At 49.0% G+C, this 24,985-nt stretch overlaps 2 protein-coding genes across 7 annotated transcripts in view; one reads left to right on the top strand and one right to left on the bottom strand.

Moving 5' to 3' along the window:
• The window catches only part of AP4E1 (adaptor related protein complex 4 subunit epsilon 1), a 39,544-nt gene extending 24,076 nt beyond the window's left edge, over positions 1-15,468 (top strand). For 3 of the 4 annotated variants that reach the window (XM_053272388.1, XM_053272390.1, XM_053272391.1), the window contains 6 exons: positions 59-194; positions 1,676-1,931; positions 3,305-3,880; positions 4,007-4,191; positions 5,992-6,221; positions 9,415-15,468. In XM_053272388.1, coding sequence (XP_053128363.1) covers positions 59-194; positions 1,676-1,931; positions 3,305-3,880; positions 4,007-4,191; positions 5,992-6,221; positions 9,415-9,575 — 1,544 coding nt within the window. In that variant the 3' untranslated portion in view covers positions 9,576-15,468. The remainder of the gene's footprint in view (positions 1-58; positions 195-1,675; positions 1,932-3,304; positions 3,881-4,006; positions 4,192-5,991; positions 6,222-9,414) is intronic. The other variant, XM_053272389.1, reaches the window with a different exon arrangement.
• Positions 15,469-16,326: 858 nt separating this feature from the next.
• The window catches only part of TNFAIP8L3 (TNF alpha induced protein 8 like 3), a 57,558-nt gene continuing 48,899 nt past the window's right edge, over positions 16,327-24,985 (bottom strand). For 2 of the 3 annotated variants that reach the window (XM_053272393.1, XM_053272394.1), the window contains one exon: positions 16,327-20,153. In XM_053272393.1, coding sequence (XP_053128368.1) covers positions 19,591-20,153 — 563 coding nt within the window. In that variant the 3' untranslated portion in view covers positions 16,327-19,590. The remainder of the gene's footprint in view (positions 20,154-24,985) is intronic. The other variant, XM_053272392.1, reaches the window with a different exon arrangement.

Below are 24,985 nucleotides of genomic sequence, written 5' to 3'. Positions count from 1 at the left end.
CGGTAATATTCTTGAAGGCTGATGTTCTGTTTTGATGAGTAATGGTCTCTTTTTGCAGCTCTGAATTTTGAACCGTACGGCTTATCCCTTTCCCGGAGATTCTCCGCGCCTGGCTTTTCTGGCAGGCGATCTCCAACTGGCCTCTCTCTGGGTTCTGACATCTCTGGGAATAGTACTGAGACAGGGCAGAAGGAGTGAGTATTTGTCCCTTCAGTATATCATTTAGGTCATGCCGTGCTGTTCTGCTAAATATGCTGCATCAGCGGTAATATTGTGTTTGCTGGGCTGACTGCAGTTTATCTTCAAATGTTGTCTTTTAATACAAGCAGACGGTATTAATTCACGTTGTCTCATTCCGATACGTAATGTGGAAGATCTCCCAGTGTGATTCTACTTAAAAGCAGCCACAGGGAGGGGTCTGAATTGGATTGGGGCAGCCAAGGGTGTAGCCATGTGCAAATGGGCCCTGGGATGAAAAATGAAGATGGGGCCCCTGTGCATGCCCCCCGCCCCGCCCTTTTCCAGAGAGCTGTGATGCAAAGAGCAGAAAGGAAGCGGTCACTCAGCTGGTGGCCCGCCTCCCTCAGGGGCCCAGGGGCATTCGACCATCTTGCTCAGTATTGTATACACCAGGGCTGCTCAACTTTGGCCCTCCTTCAGACGTTGGCCCACAACTCCCATAATCCCTGGCTATTGGCCTCTGTGGCTGGGGATTATGGGCGTTGTAGTCCAGAAACAGCTGGGGGGGGGCTAGGTTGAGCAGGCCTGGTCTACACTGACTGGCAGCGGCTCTCCAAGGTTTCAGGCAGGAGTCTCTTCCAGCTCTACCTGGAGATGCTGCCAGGGAATGAACCCGGAACCTTCTGCATGCAAAGCAGATGCTCTACCACTGAGCTATGGGCAGGGCTGCTCAACTTCGGCCCTCGAGCAGATGTTGGCCTACAGCTCCCATAATCCCTGGATATTAGCCACTATGGCAGGGAATTATGGGAATTGTAGTCCAAAAACAGCTGGAGGGCTGACATTGGGGAATATTTCGCAGCAGACAGTGCTCAGATGCAGCCACCCCCATCCAAAGGCAAACCGGAGCAGACCATGCTCGATTGTAGCTTTGCCCCTGAGAGCAGCAGTTCTAGGGGAGGGGAGTTTAACCTTCCTTTCAAATCATTCCTTCCTTCTGCAAAGTTGCAGGCAGGAGTCTCTCCCAGGCCTACCTGGAGATGCCAGGGAAGGAACTTGGAACCTTCCGCGTGGAAGCAGGGAGGTGCTCTTCCACTGAGCTATAGCCCCATCCCCGAAGGGGAATATTCTCTAGTGCTCAGACATAGTCACCCTTCCTAGTGCAAACCAGGGTAGACCCTGCTTTGCAAAGGGGTCGATTCATGCTGGCTGCCGTGAGACCACCTCTCCCCCTCTGTCACTTGGTGCTTTCCAGCAGCACTACTGTGACAAGCCAGCCTCTGTGGAGGCACTTTGAGAACTGCCTCGTCCCTCTGTGTGTCTTTCAGCGCGAGTCAGGCAGACTAGCCCGACGGTTTGGTTTGTCTCTGGCTTGCTCCAAGCCGCAGGTTTAGCATCCGAAAGCCTAGGCTGGAGTCGATGGGCCCTGGGAAAACCCACTTTGGCAGGCTCCTTTGCCCGCTAGCATGACCTTTCTTAATTACAAACTCTTTAGGACCAACAGTCTGAAGCTTGATGGAGTGAAGAAACTCTGGGGGAAGGAAGGCTACCTCCCGAAAAAAGAGAGCCAGCTGGAAAAAGAAGACGGCATCCAGCCTGTTACGCAGGGCAGCGCGTCCGGGGAGCAAATCACGAGCCTATCAGCGCCATCCGAGCAAGCAGTTCCTGGCCTCTCAGAAGGGGAGAAAGAGAAGCAGCAGTTGGCGTTGACGCTCTTCGTTGGCCTTGGGACGCAAGGCAGCATCAGTCTGGTATGAGAACTCATTGCAACTCCAGAGGAGCGACCATTCTGGGTTTGGGGCGTGCCCTAAAGCTAAACGATTCCCTAATGTGTGTTCTGGACACCCTCTGCCATATTGGGGCCAGACAGGCATGCCAGACAAACATGCAGAGTCTAAAGACCGCCTCCGTTGATGCACCTGGCATGTTCTTGATTTCTGTTCCTCGAACATCAGTTCTTGACAGCATTCCCTGTAAGAGGGAATCCTAGATGTGGTTGACTACAACTCCTAGCATCCCCAGCCAAAGGCCATTGTAGCTGGAGATCCTGGGAGTTGTAGTCATCGGGGATTCCCTCTTACAGGGAACACTTGTCCCTTACACTGCATGGCGAAAGACTTTTGAAACGGAAGGCAGTTGCGAAAACAGTCTCTGATATTTTCTGTAATTCAGCTACTACTACTATGAGTATTTATATACCGATCTTCAACAAAATTCTCAAAGCGGTTTACACCAAAAAATAAATAATACATAAATAAGATGGTGCTGTTCAAAGGGAACAAGATAGCAGCCACCTACTGTATCAGACTGTGGGCCAATCTAGCTCAGTCTAGTCTCCGCTGACTGGCAGCATCTGGAGAGGACAGGGATTGAACTGGGGTCTTCTTGCTGCATGCAAAGCAGATGCTGTACCTGTGAGCTCCTGAGCGAGGGCATTCTGTCCATGATTCCGGTCCAAAGAGCGGATGGGGTGGCAGGGAGGTACACTGCCACCCCGCCGGACCGGATTTCCAGCTCGCACTGGCAGGGGAGAAGCTGAGGGAGGGGTAAGTGCACCCTCCCCCGCCCTTCAAGTTGCCCCACCTCTGCCGGTTCTGTGCACATCCCTACTGCTTAACACATAATGCTAATGGATGGTGCCTCTGACCTTGGTTTTAAATGGCAGATGCTAACGTATCAGGAGTGTTCTCAGCTCCCAAACTAGAGTGGGAGTCCTCTCCTCCTACTCTAATAATGGTCATGTGAACAAAGCCCATCATTGACTGAAGCTAACTGGGGGAACTCTGCGTGCATTTTCTCTTAGTCCCTTGAAACATTTGCCTTCAACTGACGGGTGGGACCCATGATGGGGTTGTGCTCTGATCTAATGTGGATCACATCAGCACTGCATTACGTAAAAAGAAGAGGGGAAGGAAAGAACATAAAGCAGGTTAAGAGCAGGAAAGAAAGAGAGAGAAAGGAGATGTTACAAAAAAGAGAGCAGGAGAGGGGGAACTAAAAAAAATTAAAAACTGGGTCTCATGTCGCAGGTTGCGCCTGCAAGTGGGTCCCCTGTCTACAAAAGTTAAGCTCAAAGCTGCCCTCAAATTCACTTTTGAAGCACGTCTCTCTTTTGTTTTTTAAGATGGGTAAAGCAGACTCAGCACCTCAGAAATTCAAAAGGAAATCAAAAATAGGGGAAGTCCAACACAGTGAGGAGCCATCCGACGTTGAGAGTGCTGCTGGCCCCTCTCTCACGCCTTTGCCCGATGCGTTACCTAGGAATAAGGAGCTCTTCCAAAACCATGGCCATGTACGCTTGAGGAAAGCTTCACTGAATTCTTCCGAAACTTTGGAATCCAAGGTGGTGCTTGATAGGTCTCATTCTCTGCCAGAAGCTGGACTCGATGAGAAGCTTTCGGGTTGCCAATTCTCTCCCGCCTCTCTGTTTGCGGATGGCAACATGGACATTTTCCAGCCTTCTCCGAACACTCAGCCGGCAGCAAAGAAGCCTCTCTCTTTGATGCCTTACTTACCAGACGAGATCGCCAGACACCCTCATTCGGAAATGTTAGAACTGTGCAGTAATGAAGCCCTCGCTTTCTACTCCTGCAAAGTCTGGAAAGAGGACTGCGTCCTGCTTTGCTTCTCTCTTGCCAATAAGAGCGCTGCTGTACAAAAAGCCGTGAACGTGGACTTTGAACAGACCAAACATTTTAAGGTAATGGGAAGAACGGTCATCACGTGGCCTGTGGTTTTTGTTTTCCTCCTATGGATCAAGCCCAAGCGGTGATAAACATCCTTGCGGACCCCTTGGCTTTCTCTCTCTCTCTTGTTTTCCTTGCAGATCTCTGAAAGTCTTGGCTGCCGTTTTGCCGGAATAGAAGCCCAGAGCACAGAGAGCTTCCAGAGGCGGGTAGAGATGGTGGAGCTCTGCTCGGAGGGACTGCTCTCCGGCTCCATGAGTTACCATCTAGATTCGGAGACACGCCTCAGGTTTTCAGTAAAGCTAGCCCTGTTGGATTTTATCAGGTGACTTCAAAGAATAGTGTGGCTTGATCAAATCTCGAGTACAGCCGAGCAGTCAACCTTGATCTGAATGCATTCACTGTACTCCAAGTTATTTGTTGCCCAATGTAAATGACACTCATACAAACACCACCCTTTGGGGAAAGGCTATAGCTCACTGGTGGAGCCCATACCTTGCAGGTAGGAAGTTCAGTCCTTGGTATCTCTAGGTTGCCCAAGGAAAGACTCTGGTTTGAAACCCTGGAGAGCAGCGGCCAGTAGATCAGTGTATGTCAGCGGTACATAAGAACAGTTGATCCTGATCCTTCTGGATCAGGCCCAAGGCCTATCTAGTCCAGCATCCTGTTTCACACAGTGGTCCACCAGATGCCTCTGGGAAGCCCACAGGCAAGAGGTATGTGCATGCCCTCTCTCTTGCTGTGGCTCCCTTGCAACTGGTCTTTAGAAGCATCTTGCCTCTGAGGCTGGAGGTGCCCTATAGCCACCAGATTAGTTTCCATTGATAGCCCTGTCCGTGAATTTGCCCCTTCTAAAACCATCCAAGCTGGTGGCCCTCACCACATCCCGTGGCAGAGAATCCCATCAATTAATTATGCGCTGTGTGGAAAAGTACTTCTGCTTGTCGGTCCTAAATTTCACAACCTTCAGTTTCAAGGGGTGTCCCCTGGTTCTAGTGTTGTGCGAGAGGGAGAAAAATATCTCTCTGTGCATATTATGTCCACTCCATGCATAATCTTATATACTTCAGTCATGTCTCCCGTGAGTCGCCTCTTTTCCGAAGCAAAGAGCCTCAGATGCTGTAGCCTTGCCTCATAAGGAAGGTGCTCCAGGCTAGGCAACCATGGCTCTCCAACTACAGTTCCCATCATCCCCAGCCATTGTGGTTGGGGGTGATGGGAGCTGTACTTCAGCAACACTGGAGCCCCACGGTTGCCTACTCCTGTTGTGGACCAGCCTGAGCTAGATAGGCAGTTTCCGATGTGCCAGCCTCCTGTTAGTCTTTTCTTAATTATATGAAAACTTTGCCACATCCCTGTTCTGCCTCCACCACCCCGTCCGAATAAAGCATCTCATTGTGACAACCTTGGTTGCTGGAGCCTGATAACTGGCGTGGCCTGGTTAGGAACATAGGAAGCTGCCATACACTGAGTCAGACCATTGGTCCATCTAGGTCAGTTTTGTCTGCCCAGACTGGCAGCGGCTGCTCCAAGGTTGCAGGCAGGAGTCTCTGTCTCTCAGCCCTATCTTGGAGATGCTGCCAGGAGGGAACTTGGAACCTAGATGCTCTTCCCAGAGTGGCTCCATCCCTTAAGGGGAATATCTTCCAGTGCCCACACATGTAGTCTCCCATTCAAATGCAAGCCATGGTAGACCCTGCTTAGCAAAGGGGACAATTCATGCTTGTTGCCAGTCTGTGTCAACTGAGCTAGATGGATCAAGGATCTGACTTGGTAGAAGGCAGCTTCCAATGTCCCTAAAGAGGCAGTCACTTCCCTGCTCCTCCAGAAAGGATCCTCCCTGCATCGAAGGCCTTATGCAGGGGTGTGGGAGAGGGCGGGAGAAAGATTCGGAGGCAGACACTGGGACAACCTCGCTCAAGTGTGGGCTCGTGGGTGGTCCACATTCTTGCTGGTAGTGAAGGATTTCGGGCTTTGGGATTCTCCGTTCACTCCATTTTAGGGAATACCCCCGTTGCTAGATTTTTGAATAGAATCTTGCTTCGCGTGGCCTTTCAGAACTTGGGGTGCTGTGAAAACCAAGTTCTTCGCGATAGAGCCGAAAGTGATAGTCTTCTATTTATAGTCTTCTCTTTCAGAAGGCTATACAAGCACGCTGTGGTCCCTTTCTAATCTCTGTTGGCGACCTCGCTTCCAGACCCCTGGAGATGAGCACCGGAGAATTTGGGCAACTGTGGCTCTCCTTTTCGAACGATGTCAAGCAGAACCTGAAAACGGCCTCCCCTCCGCGATCCCTGTCAGCCCTCCTCAGTCCCCTGCAGCACAAGCTGAAGCTCCACATTGTCGATATGATAGGTAAGCAATCCGGGACTCGGTTCAGCCCACCTGATCCGGATGCTCTAGCTTTGCAACCGTTCCGGCATTCAGATGTGCTGCAGTCGGCGAAGCCGTGCCATGGCAAGGCCCTGCTCGCCCAAAGCCGGTCGACATTTGCAGCCTCATGACCGTGGGGCTTTTGCCTGATAAAGCGGCACAAAACCCAGACTGATCCCCCCAAGTATGTGCTCTTGTGCAAAAGGCCAAACAGCAGCTTGCCTCGGTGGAGATGCCTGACTGTGTGTGAGGACAGCAAGCCTAGGACCCGAGCCCACCCACTTTTGAATGAGAAACCCACATAGCATCCCACAGGCTGCTTTGGAAACTCCCTTTGCAGGTTCCAAAGTGGTTTGCCATGACAGAGGGCAGGTGGCGGTTGGAAAAACAAAAATCCTGAGCTCCCTTGGGTGTGCAGAGTGCGTCGTACTTCGGACACAGGCCATAATTTTGTCAACTACCTCCTTGGTCTTTTTGGAGAAATGGGTCAGGACATTGCTGCAGGGATCAGTTGCTTTAAAAGTAAGGCATGAATGCATCTGAGGCGGGATGCAGTTCTTTAGCAACGAGAACAGCAAGCTTACATATGAAAAGCAGTGTCCGTTATTGCTGATCATTATTAATGGCTGATCACTAATTATTAAGTCTGGGGAGATAGCAGCCCCTCTGCATATTCTCCCAGCAGCCTCTGCTGAAGATGCTGGAGCTCACAGCAAGCTTAAGAAGCCAAGACTTGGACTTCTTTCCTCTTTTGTGCATCAGATTAAGAATGCTTCTTATCTTCTTCAGATTAAGAACCCTTCTTTCCTCTTCAGAATGCTTCTTATCTTCTTCAGATTAAGAATGCTTCTTTTATCTTCTGTGCCTCAGATCAGTGGATTGTGAGAATGCTATGGAAGTAATTTATCTTGATTTCAATCAAGCATCTGATAAAGTTCCCCATGATGTTTTTCTCCTGTTTACTAGAAAGAATAGTTCCACTTTATGCCACACTCATCAGATCTCTCCTGGAGTGTTTTAAGAGTTCTGTGCCCACTTTTGAGGACCACATTTTTAAACAGATGTAGTAAAGATGGCCTGGGGTCTGGAAACGTAGCCCTCTCAGGAAGGGTTGAAGGAACTGGGTATGTTTAGCCGGAAGAAAAGATAGGGGTGAGGGGGTGGTGAGACATAATGTCACTTTCCAAAAACCTGAAGGGGCTCTTGCATAGATGAGGGCAAGACTCTAGTGGGCTTAAGTTACATAGGAACATAGGAAGCTGCCTTCTACTGAGTCAGACCCTTGGTCCATCTAGCTCAGTAGCATCTACCCAGACTGGCAGCGGCTTCTCCAAGGTTGCAGGCAGGAGTTTCTCTCAGCCCTATCCTGGAGATGCTGCCAGGGAGGGAACTTGGGACCTTCCGCGTGTAATAATGCAGGTGCTCTTTCCAGAGCAGCCCCATCCCCTAAGGCAGGGTTTCTCAACGTGTGGGTCCCCAGATGTTATTGGACTTCAACTCCCATAATCCCCAGCCCCAGTGGCCTTTGGTTGGGAATTATGGGAGTTGAAGTCCAATTACATCTGGGGACCCACACATTGAGAAACCCTGCCCTAAGGGGAATATCTTTCAATGCTCACATGTAGTCTCCCATTCAGATGCATACCAGGGTGAACCTTGCTTAGCAAAGGGAACAATTCATGTTTGCTACTGCAACTGGATTTAGGTTGAGAGCCTCACCTGGAGAACACTTAGGTGCCTGCCTCACCAGTCGGGAGGAGAGCTGGTCTTGTGGCAGTGGGCATGACCGGTCCCCTTTACTAAGCAGGGTCTGCCTTGGTTTGCATTTGGAAGGGAGGCCACATCTGAGTGCTATAAGACATTCCCCTTAGGGCAGGGATCCTCAGCGTTGGGCCCCCAGATGTTCTTGGACTTCAACTCCCATAATCCCCAGCCAAAGGCCACTGGGCCTGGGGATTATGGGAGTTGAAGTCCAAGAACATCTGGGGGCCCAACGTTGAGGACCCCTGCCTTAGGGGATGGGGCCCATAGCTCAGCGACGGCTTCTGCTTTGCATGGCAGAAGGTCCTAGCTTCCCTCCTTGGCCGCGTCTCCAGGCAGGGCTGGGAAGGACTCCTGCCTGAAACCTTGGAGAGCCACTGCCTGTCCGTGTAGACAGTGCCTAGCTAGATGGACCAAGGGTCTGACTCAGTAGAAGGCAGCTGCCTACGTTCCTAGCCGTGGAGCCAAATGCCTGGGTGGCAGGCTTGCCCTCGTCGGAGGTCTTCAGGCAGAGGCTGAAGGTTGGGGCTGCCCTCGCTCTGGCTTCCTGCACCGAGGCAAGGACTGGACTGGATAGGCTACAAGGCTCCTCCAACCTGGTTATAACCTATAAAGCCCTAAGCAGCTGAGGCCCTGCGTATTTCAGAGAACGTCTTCTTCGCCATGAGCCCCGTCACCCATTGAGATCATCCGGTTCATCTCCAGTTGCTACCGGCTCGTCTGGTGGCCACACAGGGACAGGCCTTCTCTGTTGCTGCCCCCAAACTCTGGAATGTGCTCCCTGCTGGAATATGAGCCTCCCCATCTCTGACAACTTTCAAAAAGTGCTTAAAGACTTCTCTCTTCACTTAAGCTTTTAAATTTGACTCTGGTTTAAAAATGTATTGTTAAGCTTTTTATTTTCCATGTTTTTAATTTGTTTCATGTTGTTGTAAACCGCCCAGAGACAGAACTTTTGGGGGTGGGTGGTGAACAAATCTGATAAATAAACTGAATGAATGAACCCTACGATTGTATTACCCACAAGTATATTGAAATATACAAGCACTATTATGGGAGGGCAGGGAAATGAACAAACCTTGATTTGAGGCCTCCCTCCTTCTGAATGGCCCAGCTAACTGGGCAAAGAGGCACCTTTTCAACGTGGCGATTCTCTTTATTTAGCAAGGGGGGAGTAACTGGCCCTCTCCACCCCCAGCACAGCATCCCTCCAGTGGCTGTTGCTGGTGTCTATCTTACGTTTCTTTTTAGATTTTGAGCCCTTTGGGGACAGGGAGCCATCTTATTTATTTATTATTTCTCTACATAAACCGCTTTGGAAACTTTTGTTGCAAAGTGGTATATACATGTCTGTTGTTGTTGTATATGGAAATGAGGGCACCCCTTTACACCAACGTCGCTTCTCTTTTGGTAGGTAACGAGGGCATCGCCGCATGCCAGTTGCTTCCGTCGGTCCCCTGCCTGCTGCACTGTCGTCTCCACGCGGGGATGCTGGCGCTGTGGTTCCGCTCGCCCTGCGCGGCCCTTCCGGACTGCTTACTCTACCAGTGCCAGAAGGCGATGGAAGAATCCTGAGTTCCGCAGCGTGTCCGTTTCCGACGTCGCGGCCAGTGCGTGTGAGATGATGCTCACCAAAAGCAAAGCGATCCCTGTTTCTGGGGGTTAAGAAGGGAGTTGTATCGGCGTAGGCCCCGTGGACCCAGTCAGGACGTGGGGGAGACAGGTGTCTGCCAAAATAAAATGCACGGAATATAGTTTGGGTAGCTGTTTCTCTCTCTCTCTCTCTCTCTCTCTCTCTCTCTCTCTCTCTCTCTCTCTCTCTCTCTCTCTCTCTCTCTCTCTCTCATATAATGTTAGAAGCCTGAAGCTAAATCCTGGGAGATTCAGGGCACACCAGAGGAAAGACTTTTTAACGGAAAGTATAGTTGAACACTGGAATTTGCTCCGCCAGATGTGGCGATGGCCACCTGTCTCGATGGTTTAAAAAAGGAATTAGAGAAACTCATGAAGGATAGGACTGTTAGTGGCTGCTAGCCGTGACAGCTGTATATTTTTGTCAGGATCAGAGGTGGCAGGCCCCTCAACCTCAGGTGCTAAGAAGCACCAGTGAGAAGGGGTGATTGCTCTCTTTTCCTTCTGCTTGTGGGCTTCTTGAGAGCTCCTTGCCGGTCGCTGCGTGAGGCAGGGCGCTAGGCTGGGTGGGCCTTGGCCTGATGCAATAAGGCTTTTCTGAACGAGACACCTTGTTATGCAAACTCTGTATTTTTCTATTCTGCACGCATAGGTCACAACAGTTTATTCATAGGATCTACTACTGCTAAACTGCTTCGTTAACACAGCTTAATGCAGAAGGTCTCTCTTAAGGCTCGTCTGCCTTTTATTCCTGAGCTTTTTTTGAAGTGGCATCTTAAACCGCCCACAGAGCACAAGCAGGATTCTGACTCTTGAATGGGGTGTCTGTATGTGTGTCTGGTCACTGGATCCTGTCTCATAAGGAAGCTGCCGTGAGAGACCTTGTGACATTCAGCGACCTTCATGGTTGTAGGCTGCAATACGGCTGCATTTGAGTTATAATGGACCGATAAGGACCAAGGTATGAAGGCCAAGCTTTGGAAGCACAGTTCATAGTTTGCTGTGCCTTGCATAGGGGCCGACCGTGGGGCAGTGAACTTTCTGGGCTGCTGGGTTTGGTACCTGCTCCAAATGGGATTGCCGGGTCTCCCTCTAAGTTCCTTCTGAATGTGGCTTGAGCAAGACCTTGGCTTACTGCATGGTTGCAGTCCTGGTGCATATCTGATTTTGGCTTCCAAAGTATAATATACCCATCATGTTATGACCGAGGTTGTCAGACTTGGGTCCTTGGATGTTGTTGGACTACAGCTCCCATCATCCCCAGTCACAGTGGCCTTTGGGGGTGGTAGGAGTTGTAGTCCAGCAACGTCTGGGGACCCAGGCTTGAGAACTCCTGTGTTCTGGAGAATCTCTGCTTTCAGTGTGGGAAAACTAGCAGGCATGTAAACCAGAGGGCTTTGTTTGGTGTTCTTAAGGGCTTGCCCATGAAGCTGCCAGAACTGTTGGCGCTTGTTTTTCTTTGAACAGCAGTTTCCAAGAAGTTTATTAGCAGAATGTATTAACTACATGGACATTTGGGTTGTGCCCAAGGAAAAGTTAGTTATGGCGAAGCATAATTGAAATCAGTGGGTGGGTTGATACGACCCACTGCAAATAAAGGAAGGGAGGGGAATCTTGTGGCATTGTAGGTAACGTGTAGGTACATGCTCCCAGCAGACGTGATGTCTGAACTTGCCCAAGTCTGGTTCTCGCATCATGTTATCACGATTCTCCTGACTTCTGCCTGATTTGTCTGCCCAACTTCAAATCTTGGTGGCAGATTTGGGCTCGTTTCCACTGCGTCGAAAGAACCTTCTGCGTTTCTGTGCACATCCCTAACTTCAAGTGTTGCATTGTTCTAGTGACTGGAATCCAAGGAACCATACAATGTGTTCCACCAGCCAAAAAGGACTCTTGTTCCTCAAACATCAGCACCGCCCCTATGCCAAGTTGTTTTTGGAACTTTCAATTTCCAAAAGCAGTTTGTGACTGTGATTTTTCATGGTGGCTCTGCTGTTCAAACGGGAGTGGATCAGAAATCCCACTGGCCAGGCTCAGGTGCTTGCATGCGCCCAAAATAGCTCTTCGGAAGCCGTGGAACAGAAGGCCACATGCCACTTTAAAAGTCACCTTTGACTTAGCCATCTTTTGAGTGTAAGCAGCAGCTTTTGCAAAGACGTTGCTCCCCACTGAGCGAAGTGAGCCTTCATACAGAGACAACAGGAACATGATTTGCTGGCAAGCTAGGCACATATGACTTAACTAATTCTTTCTTTCCCTGCCCGTGGTTGCCTGCTGTGTGTTAAGCACGTGAGGCGTGACCTTTAGTGACCGAAACAGAGCCGAAATCTCACAAGTGGGAACGTAGGAACTTTGGTTGAATGCTCTCCATTCAGCTGTTGCATTCGTTTCTGCTCTTCAATAAATGGGAGGAACTATGACCCTCCGAAGGAGTTTGCAGTGCAGCATATGGGGCTTTTGCTGGGGGGGTGGGGGGCGGCCGGCAAAAGATGGGTCGTGTCAGTCATGTGGTTTTCTCTGCTTGTCATCTAGGTTTCTAGCCCCACGGCTGGGGGTGGGAATAAGTAGAACTGAACCAGCATCTCGGACCCTAGGTGTCATTTCTAAAACATGGTAGGAAGGGAATCTTCCCTTTAAAATCTCAACTGACATACCGAAAACATTAATAGACTTGTTAATCTTCTAGTCACAGTATTGATGGCATGTGAAGTGCTGACCTTGATGTTAGATTGGGATATTCTCCACGCTACCAGCCATCTGTAAAGTGGAAATGTGTGACTTTCTTTGCAAAACAAAGCTGTCTGGTGAGGTCACGTTTTTAGCACTGGATGATCAGCAGGCACAGCTTGGCTTTCTGCACTATGAAACTAGTTTTTATTTTCAAAAATTAAGGCCCCAGGCTCTGTAACTCGATGGCTTTGAAGCCTTCTTCTGATATGTCAGCCTTCATAGGAGTCCTTTTGGCATGATCCTTATGGAGAGAAACTGTATACATATATATAGGAAGACGTTTAGAAATTGGATTTGTGTGTTTGTGAGTGACTGGCACTAAACTTGCAGGTTGCATGGATTACCTCATGACATGTGGATACAGAATGTTTGGGATTGGCTGGAGACTGCACTATAAATAGCAACACTTGAGTGTTCATATGTTTTCATCTATTATATTAATTCTCCTGGGTGTGCCTTGGAATGTGCGTCCCAGAGCCCAGCTGATTGGCTGGACGGCAGACGCGCCTGGTTGGCTGAGGCGCACCCAGGAGGATTGGTTGCTGCGGCGGCGGCCCAGCCGTGGAGGCCAGAGGTGGTGGGCCCGGCCTGGCCGCGGAGGCAAGGCCGAGGAGAGGGGAAAGAGGGGGGAGAAGTGGCAGTGGGGCCCGGAAGCAGAGACTGGGGCAGAAGGGGGGGAGAGGTAACCGCCGGCCCCAAAGAGTGCACAGATGCTCCGTGCGGGGTCGGCTAGTAAGTACTCATTCCATACTTCCTTTTCACACAGTGGTTTCCAAGTGTTCTCCTTTTCCTCTCACTTTGTCACCAAGGGTCTTGCGCCCGTCCATTTTGAATGTTCCGTTTCCAAGAGCTCCTTAGCAAAACACTGAATTGTCAAAACATCTGTATTTTTTGTTTTTCATTGTTGTTTAACTTCAACAAAAACACAGACTGGATCCTTAGAGCCACGATTGTCGTGGGGCTAAGTTACCAGAAAATAAGGGTATTCCCACGGGCCGCCTAGAAGGGTATAACCTTAGGTATAATAAGGGTATAACCCAGGAGAAGGCAGCCCAGCCAGGGTTAGGCTGCATGTGTGAAGTGCTGCCCCCACACCAAGCCCCACTTTTTAACCCGGCGTTTAGCCAAGGATAAGCGCGCCTATGGTTCACTGAACCTTGGCCGATGATCGTCTGGGCGATCGCCACTGGGTTAATCCCCCTGGCCCGCTGCCATTTTGGGCAGCGAGCCGGGGGGAAGGATCGGCCGTGCCGAGCATGGTGGCTGGTCTAACGAGGGCAACCACCGTGCTTCTGCCCTGGTGCACCTTGGGGTGCGGTGGGGGCAGGGGGAGTCCTGCCACTCCCAGCCTCTCCCTCGGCCGCACCATTGCTCGTGTGGCCTTGGTGCGGCAGAGGGGAGGATGGTGGCTGCCCGGCTGCCAGGGAAGACAGGTGATCTCCTGCATTCAGCGCAGCCTGCCCTTCCTCCCCAGCGAGGCCGCGCGAAAGACCTCTATGACTGTTGTTCTTCAGATGAAATTGGGGGGCCACAGAAAACCAGATGTTCTGCATGTTGTTTTCCCTTTTCGTTCTCTTCAAGGGAGCCACCTTTAGGACATGAGCCAGCTGGAGTGGTGGGTACTAAATTTGGTGTATGGAGGGGTCGGGTACTTCTGGAATGTTCCCAGTGCCCCAGGAAGTAAGTCCGTACATGGTTTCCCGTTCTCTTTTTGTAGATGGGTGAAAACATTTTTACTCCATTGGCCACAGGAGCTCATAGGAACATAGGAAGCTGCCACCTACGGAGTCAGACCATTGGTCTATTGGGCTCAGTATTGTCTTTGCAGACTGGCAGCGGCTTCTCCAAGGTTGCAGGCAGGAATCTCTCTCAGCCCTATCTTGGAGATGCTGCCAGGGAGGGAACTTGGAACCTAGATGCTCTTCCCAGAGCGGCTCCATCCCCTGAGGGGAATATCTTACTGTGCTCACAGTTCTGGTCTCCCTTTCATATGCAACCAGGGTGGACCCTGCTTAGCTAAGGGGACAAGTCACGTTTGCTACCACAAGAGCCGCCGTAGCCTTTGACGTTTGTGTTAATTAGTTTGCCTTGCTCCTGGTGTGTATGAATCCTTGTGAAGCGGTGTCTTGCCTTTTGCAAGGCACTCCGTAAATATTGTAAATACACACAGTAAAGCAATGCATACGTGCCCGCGGGATCTCACCCAGTTTGGGGGGCGAGGGCAGGATTGGGCTGTACCTTTCGCAGGTGTCCCAGACCGCGGCCCGCCTCCATTCACTTCAATGGCAGGACGCCAGGCTGCTGTTTTGCCCTGTGTGGAGGCCATGAGGGCAGAAGTGCAGCCTGACCAGCAGACAGAAGCCAGCGGGCTAGACTTCTACACGCAAGCACAGCTACTTCTCCACTCTGCTGCTGTCCTCCTAATGGAGGGGTTTACTAAAATGCACTCAACAGTCACCATATTAACCTGCAGCCAGTAATGTATACATGTCTATTAATGTTTATGCATCACGGATAGAAATGGAAGCCTGCCTCGTGGAGTAGTTGACACTCTGGGAAATATTTCTTCCATGTTCTGTGTATTTCGGACCGAGAGGCTAGAACGAAGCAACATCCAATGCGCTGCAGTACTTGTGAAGCGACTATTTCTGGCCTATGCCGTTTTCTACCACTTGTGCAGCCTGGTGTTTAGCATCTTATGATGTCAAACCAGCCGTCCCCAAGCTGTGGCACTCCAGCCGTTGCTGAACTACAATGCCCATCACCCCCAGCTACAGTTTATTGTGGCTGGGGATGATGGGAGTTGTAGTTTAGGAATAGCTAGAGTGCCACCGCTTGGGGCACCCGTGCTAGTCCTGCCTTTTGCACACTTACAAACCCCGAGCTCCTTTTTACACTTTGAATATATTTTTTAATTCTAACGCCCAGCTATTTATCTGTCAGTCTACAGAACTGGAGCGAACCATCAAAAGCCTTATGTTTGCGCAACATAAATGGATCTGCTTCACTTGTACCTGTGGTACACTCTCTTTATTTTTAAATTGCCAATGGAAACTGGTTACCCTGTAATTTAAAAAGGTGTGGCATAATAAAATGTCCTGCTGTTCAGGTGTGTGTGTGTGGAGTCATGTGTGTCTGCCATGCATAATTTTGTGGTGGTACTGTGGGAAACACTAGGGAGGACTACACTGGGGTAGTGCTGGGGTTTGATAGGGCTCTGTTTCTCTTAAACAGCCTCCCCGCCCTGTGTAAGGGTATGTATGAACTGAGGTTTGAGCACCGGTTCGGACAAGGCCCAAACCAGTTCGGACAAGGCCCAAACCGGTTTGGCGCCAGGGGATGGAGAGCAGGAGCTTCAAGAAAGAGGAGAGCAGGTCCTGCAGTTTCCTCCTGGGGTAGCATTTGTTGTAAGGACCTGTTCTCCTCAAAGTTCCGTCCCTGTGATGTCAAACCGGTTCAGTGCCAAACCAGTACTCGAAGCTCGGTTCATGCACACTCTTAGCCCTGTGCTGGGGAACGTGCAGCACTCGTAGAGATCAGCACAGGGGGAAATGGCTCTCACGTTGAATGTGTTTCGCCAAAGTGGCCCCTGCTTGAAAAATTAGTGAAGAGAACTGCCCTAGGGAAAGCGGGACATGTGATCTCTTAGAGATTTCTTAGTATCCTCACCAGGCTACAATGGCAAGATTTGTTGGAGGAAGCCAAGACAATGAAACGGATATAAAAGTGATGGAAGTTTCTCTTGATGGTCTCCCCTTCCAATTAGTTGGTGGCTAACCTGTAGGGCACGGCTGCACAACTCTGGCCTGCTAGGTGTTTTGACTACAACTTGCATCATCCCTGACTATTGGCTACTATGGCTGGGGAAGATGGGAGTTGTAGTCCAAGAGCTGGAGGGCTGGAGTTGTGTAGCCCTGCTGTAGTGCCGTCTTGACAACGAAGAATTGTGGCAAAGCAAGAGAGACTCTGTGCATGCAGTCTTTATTATTATATTATAGCTACACATTTTTTAAAAAAATGAAATGTAGGCACAGTGAGACAATGATTGCAGCCATTAAAATGCCAAGGCTGAAGAAACAGGTTAATCACAAATTATTTAATGCATAAATTCACGATGGCACAACGCACACACATTTTGTGGCCGACTCAAACCCTACCAGTATTGTAGAATGGATCGCTTTACATGTTAACGCACCAATATAAAAGGAGACGGTGAATATACAGCATACACCAGCAAGAGAAATGCATGATACTTGCTCCTTGTTTAAGGCTACTCAAGTCTGATAAATAAAAATGACAAGACATTTGGCTGTTACCTAAAATAATCAAACCCCGAATATCAACATGTGCAAGATAGAAAGAAAGTTCCCCTTCTGGTGCTTCCTTCCCCAGGCTTTCCCTTTCCTCCGTGTGGAAATCTGGCTTCTTGAAAGGAATTGTGTATGAGCTTTATTTAAAGCACTTAGACCCTGCCCCTTCAGCACAATACTCCTCTGGGCGGCTCGCAACATTAGAATGACCAGATTCAGTAATTTAGCATGACTTTGTATTATTCCCCCAGGCTGACAATGTAGTAGGCTGTCGTATCACCCACTTTACGATCCGACAACACTGAAGCCCAGTGGGAAACAAAGCGATTGACCAAGTGAGACGCACCAAATGCATTCCTTTGACTTGCTGAGAATCTCACACATCAGTGCTAGCAGGACGGGGGGCCCGCCTTGTGAACTTTTGAATTCCCCAGAATTTACTTAGAACAGCAAACTGGAGCCCATAGCTGGGCATGAGGGAAGCAGTCTTCCCTCTATTTCCCTCTTCCCCCTCAGCAACTCACATTGAGGGGTACACTGCTTCTGAAGCTGGAGGTTCCACTCAGGTAAGGAGGCAAACAAAGATTAGCCAGCACCCCATTAGCCTGTCTGTTTCCCTTTTCAAAGCCATTTGAGCTGGTGTCCATTAGCACACCACGTGGCAGTTAATTCTGTATGCACTTTTTTGACTGTCATCTGTCTACTGCAGATCAATGACATTGGGTGACCTTGATAGGAGGAAAAAAATTCTATCCACCCTCCCTCCCTCCCTCGAGAGAGGGAGGTGTGTGCATGAGAATGAGTGTGTGTGTACACACACACACACCTGCAGAAATCCACTAGTCTGTGACAAGTGAAAACCAATGCCTGATGAGTGAAAAAAGCCCTGATGAGCAATCCAACGTAGCTTGACAAAATATTTTGTCTGGCTGATAACCTGAGCCAACATTTATTCACCCGTGTGTGTGTGTATACACTGTCAGTATATACACACACACACACACTTACGTGTGTGCATGCATATACATTACATCTCTCTCCAGAGAATTAGAATCTCCTAAGAATTATACTTAGAAAGTCACTTTCCCCCCATCTTTCCAGTAACACATACGTAAAGAAATTAGATCCAGACCAACGTGTTTGATAGCTGTCTTCTAATACCTGAAAGACTGTAGAAGAAAGGGTGGACTTGCTTCTTTGTGGCTCTTGAGGGTAGGACCCGAACCATGGGCTGAAGATACAAGGAAACAAATTCAGGCTAGACCGTAGGAGGGATTTCCTAACTGTTGGGGATATTCGACAGTGGAACAACCTACCTCGTGCAGAGAGAGGCCTCTCCTTTATTGGGGGGCATCAAACAGCGCCTGCAGCAGGCCTGCCCCTCGAGCAGGAGGTTAGTTTAGAAGACCTTCCCCAGGTCCCTTCCAGCACATCCTGCAGCTACGATACTACAGGCTAAGGATTAAGATGTGCAAAGGGAAGGGAACTAGGCGGGAGACAGGATACATCTCTATCCTAACAGCCGCCTAAAGCTGGGCAGATTTCTATCCAAGTCTTTAAACTTAGGATGGGGGTAGAGAATGTGGAAACCTGTGGGGAGGGCTTGGGGGGACGTTTCAGCTGAGAAACACGGGAATGGGGAGAGTCACTTCACTTTATTGCTTTGACCCGTCTTGGATTGTTTTGCTTTCTGTCTTCCATATCGGTTGCATCTCGTTTTTGAGCCAGGAGCACAAATGCATTTCAACCACTTAACTCAAGCAAACCGACAAGTTCTTGCTTGTGTCGAAACTGCCTCTAGGGCAGGCTTGCCCTCTCACCGGGGCCAGCACCACTGAGCATGGCACGCCATGGCAAACTCCTGCCCCACTGCTGCTTCTGTAACTGAGATCACCAGCCCTCTGAGCAAGCAAGAGGTTGGTGGCAAGAAGGCGCAATGACATGGGCCACTATGGGGGCATCTTCCAGAAGCCCCCCCCCCAAAAAACCTGGGACTAACCTTTATCTCTTGGAGACCTTGATGCTTCAGTCAAGAAGGCCAACGGCGCCCACATTCAGCAAGCCTTCTGATGGGATCTCTTAAATTTTGGTTTCCATGGCAGCCTTCTCCCCAACTTAAATCTTACCCGCCATTAACTGGGTAGGACAAACGTCTTACCCAGCTTTGGGAGCTGTTCACGCTTCCAAGTTTTGGTCACGGGCTCGCAAAAACCTAGGTGGGAGGAGTGGGATCACTCTCCCTCCTCCCACCTAGATTTTCAAAAGCACATGATTGAAAATCATGAAGCCGGATAGGCTGTTTGCCTTACCCTGTTAATAGTCGTGGGGACAGTCCTACAATGTTTCTGCAGCTTACCCTCTAAAGGGTTTTTGAACTGTTCTTCAATATCATCGCTACTTTTGCAGCCTTATTCCAAGACACCAGGTGAGATGCAGACAGAGTCACGACTAACGGGGCTTAAGTTAGTCACAACTAGCCTTCTTTATTTTAGTGGTGCTTAGTCACAACTAACTTGGCCTGGATCCTACCCCTATAGTGTTCTGCTTTTGGTGCCATTTGGGACAGCCCCCATTTTCTAATCGTTCCAAGACCCAATCTTCTAGAACATAAGGATGGGTGCTTTTTTTTGTTCACACTGCTGCTGGGCTGATTTTCGAACCATCGCAACCCAAGTGCGGCATGGCAACAATCTTGCATCACAAGCCATCCTATCTCCTAAAAAGCTGGGTTACTTGTGGGCTTAAGCACCCTTTGTTGCTTTCTTGCTTTTTTAAAAAAATAAACAAAACAAGTGGTCTGGAATCAAGATGCTTTGGGGTCCTCCTAGAAAGGAAGCTCACTCTTGGGTTTCTATTCCGACTCTGTTTGCATCCCTTAAATAAAGTCTGCCTGTAGTATGTTCCAGCAAGGCAACATCTCAAAGGACTTTCTCGTCAAGCAGTTTGTTAATCCCATCGCAGATCTTTTTGAGGTGGGGTTGGCATCCCCCCTCGAGGCGATAGAGGGAGGTGAGGAACTCCACATCGGCAAAATGGTCAAAGACGTGATTGATCCGCGCGTGAGACCTGGCTGTCAGGTGCCGCTCTACCAGTTCGTGCACCAGGTCTTTGCACTCGTTCAGCAGTCCCGAGAGCACGGTTTTATCGAAGGTGTACTCCACTTCGTAAAAACTGACGATCGTCATGGCCGCCTGGTTCAACTTCTTGCGGAACTTTTCGATGATCTCCAGCTCTTCCGCGTTGAACTGATTGTGCCGGTAGAGGATCCCAATCTTGATGGCCACTTTGATCAAGTCCTTCATGATCTTGTGCGCTTCTTTCTTGTTCTTCAGGTGCTCGATCATCACTCTGTATAACTCGTCAAAGATTTCACTGCTGGTGTCATCGATCAGCATGTTCGCCACCGTTTTGGTGGCCATTTTGCTCAAGATCTTCTTCTGGGCTTGCAGGGCGAGACTCTTTGAACTAAAGCTTTCGGGACCTAACAGAAGTGGGCGAATGGGGAGTGGGAGAGATGAGGAAAAAGGGTTACATTTTTTTAAAAAAGACAACCATTGAAGGCTGCCTTATACCATTAGTATAATGCTCAGTACTGTCTACTCTGACTGGCAGCAGCTTTTCAAGGCCCCCGACTCTGTTACCTTTTTAATTGGACATGCCAGGGAATGAAACGGAGACCTTCTGCAGGCAAAGCTGATGCTCTACCACTGAGATACAACCCCATCCTTACCCATTAAATAGGGGAGCCATCATACAAATCAAGCATACATATTCCTGAAGCTTTGTCCTTGGAACCCTCACATTGAGACAGATGTCTTTGTCCATTATTTTAGAGCCCAGGGTTTGAGAGGGAGAGGGAGCATAATTAAATTAGTCTGTAGGAACACAGACTGCTTTCTACTGAGTCCGACCATTGGTCCATCTAGCTCAGTATTTGGCAGCGGCTTCTCCAAGGTTACAGGCAGGAGTGTCTCTCAGCCCTGTCTTGGAGATGCTGCCAGGGAGGGAACTTGGAACTTAGATGCTCTTCCCAGAGCAGTTCCATCCCCTGAGAGGAATATCTTCCAGTGCTCACACTTCTGGTCTCCCACTCATATGCAACCAGGGCGGACCCTGCTTAGCTAAGGGGACAAGTCATGCTTGCTACCACCAGACCAGCTCTCCTCTCTCTCTGCAGATGAGAAGTGAAAGAAACCAGCACTGAGTGTTTACTTTGTTTAATAGTGGTTTATAAAATGCCAATTGTTTACATACTGCAGGGCTTGGAGCGGTTTTGATTCCCACTCCCTTCTATACTTGGTGTCTCCATTCCAGCCTTCAGCAGACCCCTGCTAGCTCTAAAACAAGCCAGAAGAGAGTAGAAGAGGTTTACTGAGTCACAGACAGAAAGCCACCCTAGCCAATTGGAAGCATTGATGCCAGAGAAAGGGTAAAAACATGGGGCATTTGAACACTAACACCAAGTAGCTATAATACCTGGAGATGGTCATCCCATGAAATAGATTACCAGGAAATTTAGGACCAGTTCAGTTCAATTCTGTTTATGGTCACTGACCAGAAAAATATATACATACACAGCTCAAACAGTAACAATAAACTAATCCAGGTATTCGATTAGACTTATGAAATCTAACTATATAGATACACTCTTACTTGGAATTCTAACGTTTTGTTTTTCCCAAGAAAAGGAAGTACTTTTTCACACAGCGCATAATTAATCTGTGGGATTCTCTGCCACGGTAGCTTCTATGGCTTTAAAAGGGGTTAGACAGATTCACGGAGGACCGGTCTATCAATGGCTACTAGTCTGGTGACTGTGGGCCACCTCCAGCCTCAGAGGCAAGATGCCTCTCAACACCAGGTGCAGGGGAGCCACAGCAGGAGAGGGGGCATACCTTCACCTCTTGCTTGTAGGCTCCCCAGAGGCATCTGGTGGGCCACTGTGTGAAACAGGATGCTGGACTAGATGGGTCTTGGGCCTGATCCAGCAGGGCTGTTCTTATATTAAGCACCAGAAAACCAGGAAAAATCTGTTAAAGCAATCTTCCTACTCAAATTCCTGGACATTTTGTGAATGACCAGGATGACACCTTTTCTACATCCTGGAGAGAACATCCGATTATGATCCCAGACATGCGGCAACCCTACCGGAGAATGCACCTTTGCAGGTGTCATGCTCCCAGTACAACCATCCGCCTTCGGCTGCCAAAGGAGGTTCAGGTGGCCTGACTATTCTCTCTAACAGGGATCCCCAGATGTGGCCTTTGGTTGGGGATTCTGGGAGTTGTAGTCAACCACATCTGGGGATCCCTGTTAGAGGGGATACTGCCAGGGGAGCTTTAAAGCTTACAGGCAGGGCTTGTTCCATTCACCAGTCCTGTCCTAGTGCTGATACCCTCAAGGCTCTCTCCGAATCCCAGGGCCCCTTTCCACACCAAGCCGTCCTCCTGGACTGGGCCACTCTTCCCTTATATAGCTTAGGAACATTGGAAGCTGCCATATACTGAGTCAGACCATCGCTCCATCTAGCTCAGTATTGTCTACAGCCAGGGATTTTCAACGTTGGGTGCCCAGATGTTCTTGGACTTCAACTCCCATAATCCCCAGCCAAAGGCCCCTGGGCCTGGGGATTATGGAAGGTGAAGTCCAATAACATCTGGGGACCCAACGTTGAGAATCCCTGGTCTACACAGACTGGCAGTGGCTTCTTCAAGGTTGCATGCAAGAATCTCTCTCAGCCCTATCTTGGAGATGCTGCCAGGGTGGGAACGGATCAAGATGCTCTTCCCAGAGCGGCTCCATCCCCTAAAACAGGCCCGCTCAACTTAGGCCCCCCATTTGTTTTTGGACTACAACTCCCATAATCTCTGGCCACAGTGGCCAATAGTCAGGGGTTATGGGAGTTGTAGGCCAACATCTGCAGGCTGGCTGAAGTTGAGCAGGCCTGCCCTAAGGGGAATATCTTACAGTGCTCACGCTTCTAGTTTCCCTTTCATATGCAATCAGGGCAGACCCTGCTTAGCTAAGGGGACAAGTCATGCTTGCTACCCCAAGACCATCTCTTTTCCTCCCAAACCCAAGCTTCTGACACCCAGGGCAAGTCTCAGGAGATCTCACTTTGAGATTTCATGAAAGCCGATCCTGGGAAGCCACACCATCTGTTGATGTAACATCAACATCTCTCTTCCGGGGCCAGCATGAACGCCTCCAGGTAGGCATATTGGTGTCTACTTCTTCCCCCACCCGATAGGGTCCTCCCTCCAAGACTCAGTTGGGGAGGGAGCCCCGCCGTGAAGCTCGCTGCATTTACGATCAGTGATTGGCTCCATCCAGGGATTCCCCGACAGCAGGCAAGTCTCACCTGTAGCCCAGGCGGTGGGAATAGCTGGTCACCACGAAAGGCCATCTACGAATAATCAAGTCTACTGACAGAAGGTTTGCCAACTCGGACCGAAGCTATTCCTGGAGAATCCAACCCAGCCACCAGTGTTCCTTCTAACAGGGACTCCCAGATGTTGTGGACTACAACTCCCAGAATCCTCAGCTATAATGGCTTCTGCTTGGGGATTCTGGGAGTTGTAGTCCACAACATCTGGGAATCCCTGTTAGAGGGAACACTGCCCCCTCCATCCCCCCCACCCCAATATTATTTCACAATACCAAACCATTAACATCTCCAGGATTGGTCTCGACAGTTAACCTGTGATTCCAGTTCCTGGAGATGCCAGACCAATCCTGTGGACTTGGCTACTCCAACGGAGAGAGCTATTTTTATATTACATCACATGCTTATTAGCAATATACACAATGACAAACGTTTGATAGGGAGGGAGCAGAGCGCTAACATCTTTTGGACCGATTTCTGCTGACGCAGAAGGCAAGCTGTCAAGATGCCAGAGCGGATTATTCTGACTATGCTAACCTTGCAAGCAGGCTGGCTCTTCAAGTCGTATGGCTCCCCCAGCCCCGCCTTCAAAGAGCAGCACAAAAGTTTACAGAGACTTAAAGACAATTTTTTAAAAAATCTGTAGGTGGTGAGAACTGGGCTGACAGGTTGGCTGTCAAAGACATTTATTTTAATTTATTTAATTTATTTAAATACCACCCTTCTTAAAGTGGCTTAGGGCCGTTTACATTAAAATCCAAAGCACATAATAAAACAATTTTTAAAAATTGATCTTTAAAGAGTTTTAAAATTCCTTCGTATTTTCTTTCTCCCCCTTTTGGTCTGTGGTGATTTAATGTGTTGTGGGTTTTTATCTCATGTTCTGATTTTGTGTGGTAAGCTGCCCAGAGAACAATTTGTTATGGGGAGGCTAACAAATGCAGTTTATTCACTATTAATTATATTCTATAATAATAATAATAATAATAATAATAATAATAATAATATAATATATTAATAACTGTCCAGAGCCATTTTTGGAAGGGCAGTATATTAAATAAATAAATACATACATACATACATACAATTGAACAACGTTGCCTTTAGAACTGCTGAAAAGAGAATTCCATTTTGAGCACTGGGAGTCACTGTTGCTTCATACTTCTGTCTGTGCTTCTGTGGAGAGGAGAGCTGGTCTTGTGGTAGCAAGCATGACTTGTCCCCATAGCTAAGCAGGGTCTGCCCTGGTTGCATCTGAATGGGAGACTTGATGTGTGAGCACTGCAAGATATTCCCCTCAGGGGATGGAGCCGCTCTGGGAAGAGCAGAAGGTTCCAAGTTCCCTCCCTGGCAGCATCTCCAAGATAGGGCTGAGAGAGATTCCTGCCTGCAACCTTGGAGAAGCCACTGCCAGTCTGTGAAGACAATACTGAGCTAGACAGACCAATGGTCTGACTCAGTATATGGCAGCTTCTGATGTTCCATGTCTTCTCCCATCCCAAAGCAAACTAAGGTAGACCCTGCTTGGCAAAGGGGGACAAATCATGCTCACTGCCACAAGACTGGATCACTTTGTTCTACAACCAGCTCTGTGTCTCAATGATATTTGTGTTTTCTTGATTTTTTTTGTTTTTAATTATTTCAAATGCTGGTAGTATCTTTGTTCCCTAGCACAGCTGTAAAGTTTTGCTTAGAGAATTCAAATGCAGTGGCTTATTTTGTGTTTGGCCGTTTACTGCCTGTCACTTCTAAAAGAGCGCAATATCTATTTAAATAGGCTTGGGAGGAAGAAAAAATAGACTCCAACACGCTGCTATTGTTGATTTGTTTTAGCTTCGGCACACTTTTAATAATCTAAAGAATTACAGTATGCTGGTAACCTCTAGGTAGGGATATACGAACTGGCTCGGGGTTGAGCCAGTTTGCCA

This window comes from Hemicordylus capensis, chromosome 10, assembly GCF_027244095.1.
Source record: "Hemicordylus capensis ecotype Gifberg chromosome 10, rHemCap1.1.pri, whole genome shotgun sequence".
NCBI classification, from domain to species: Eukaryota; Metazoa; Chordata; class Lepidosauria; order Squamata; family Cordylidae; genus Hemicordylus; species Hemicordylus capensis.
The sequence above is the reverse complement of the archived record's forward strand: the minus strand, read 5'-3'. Positions and strand labels throughout refer to the sequence as shown.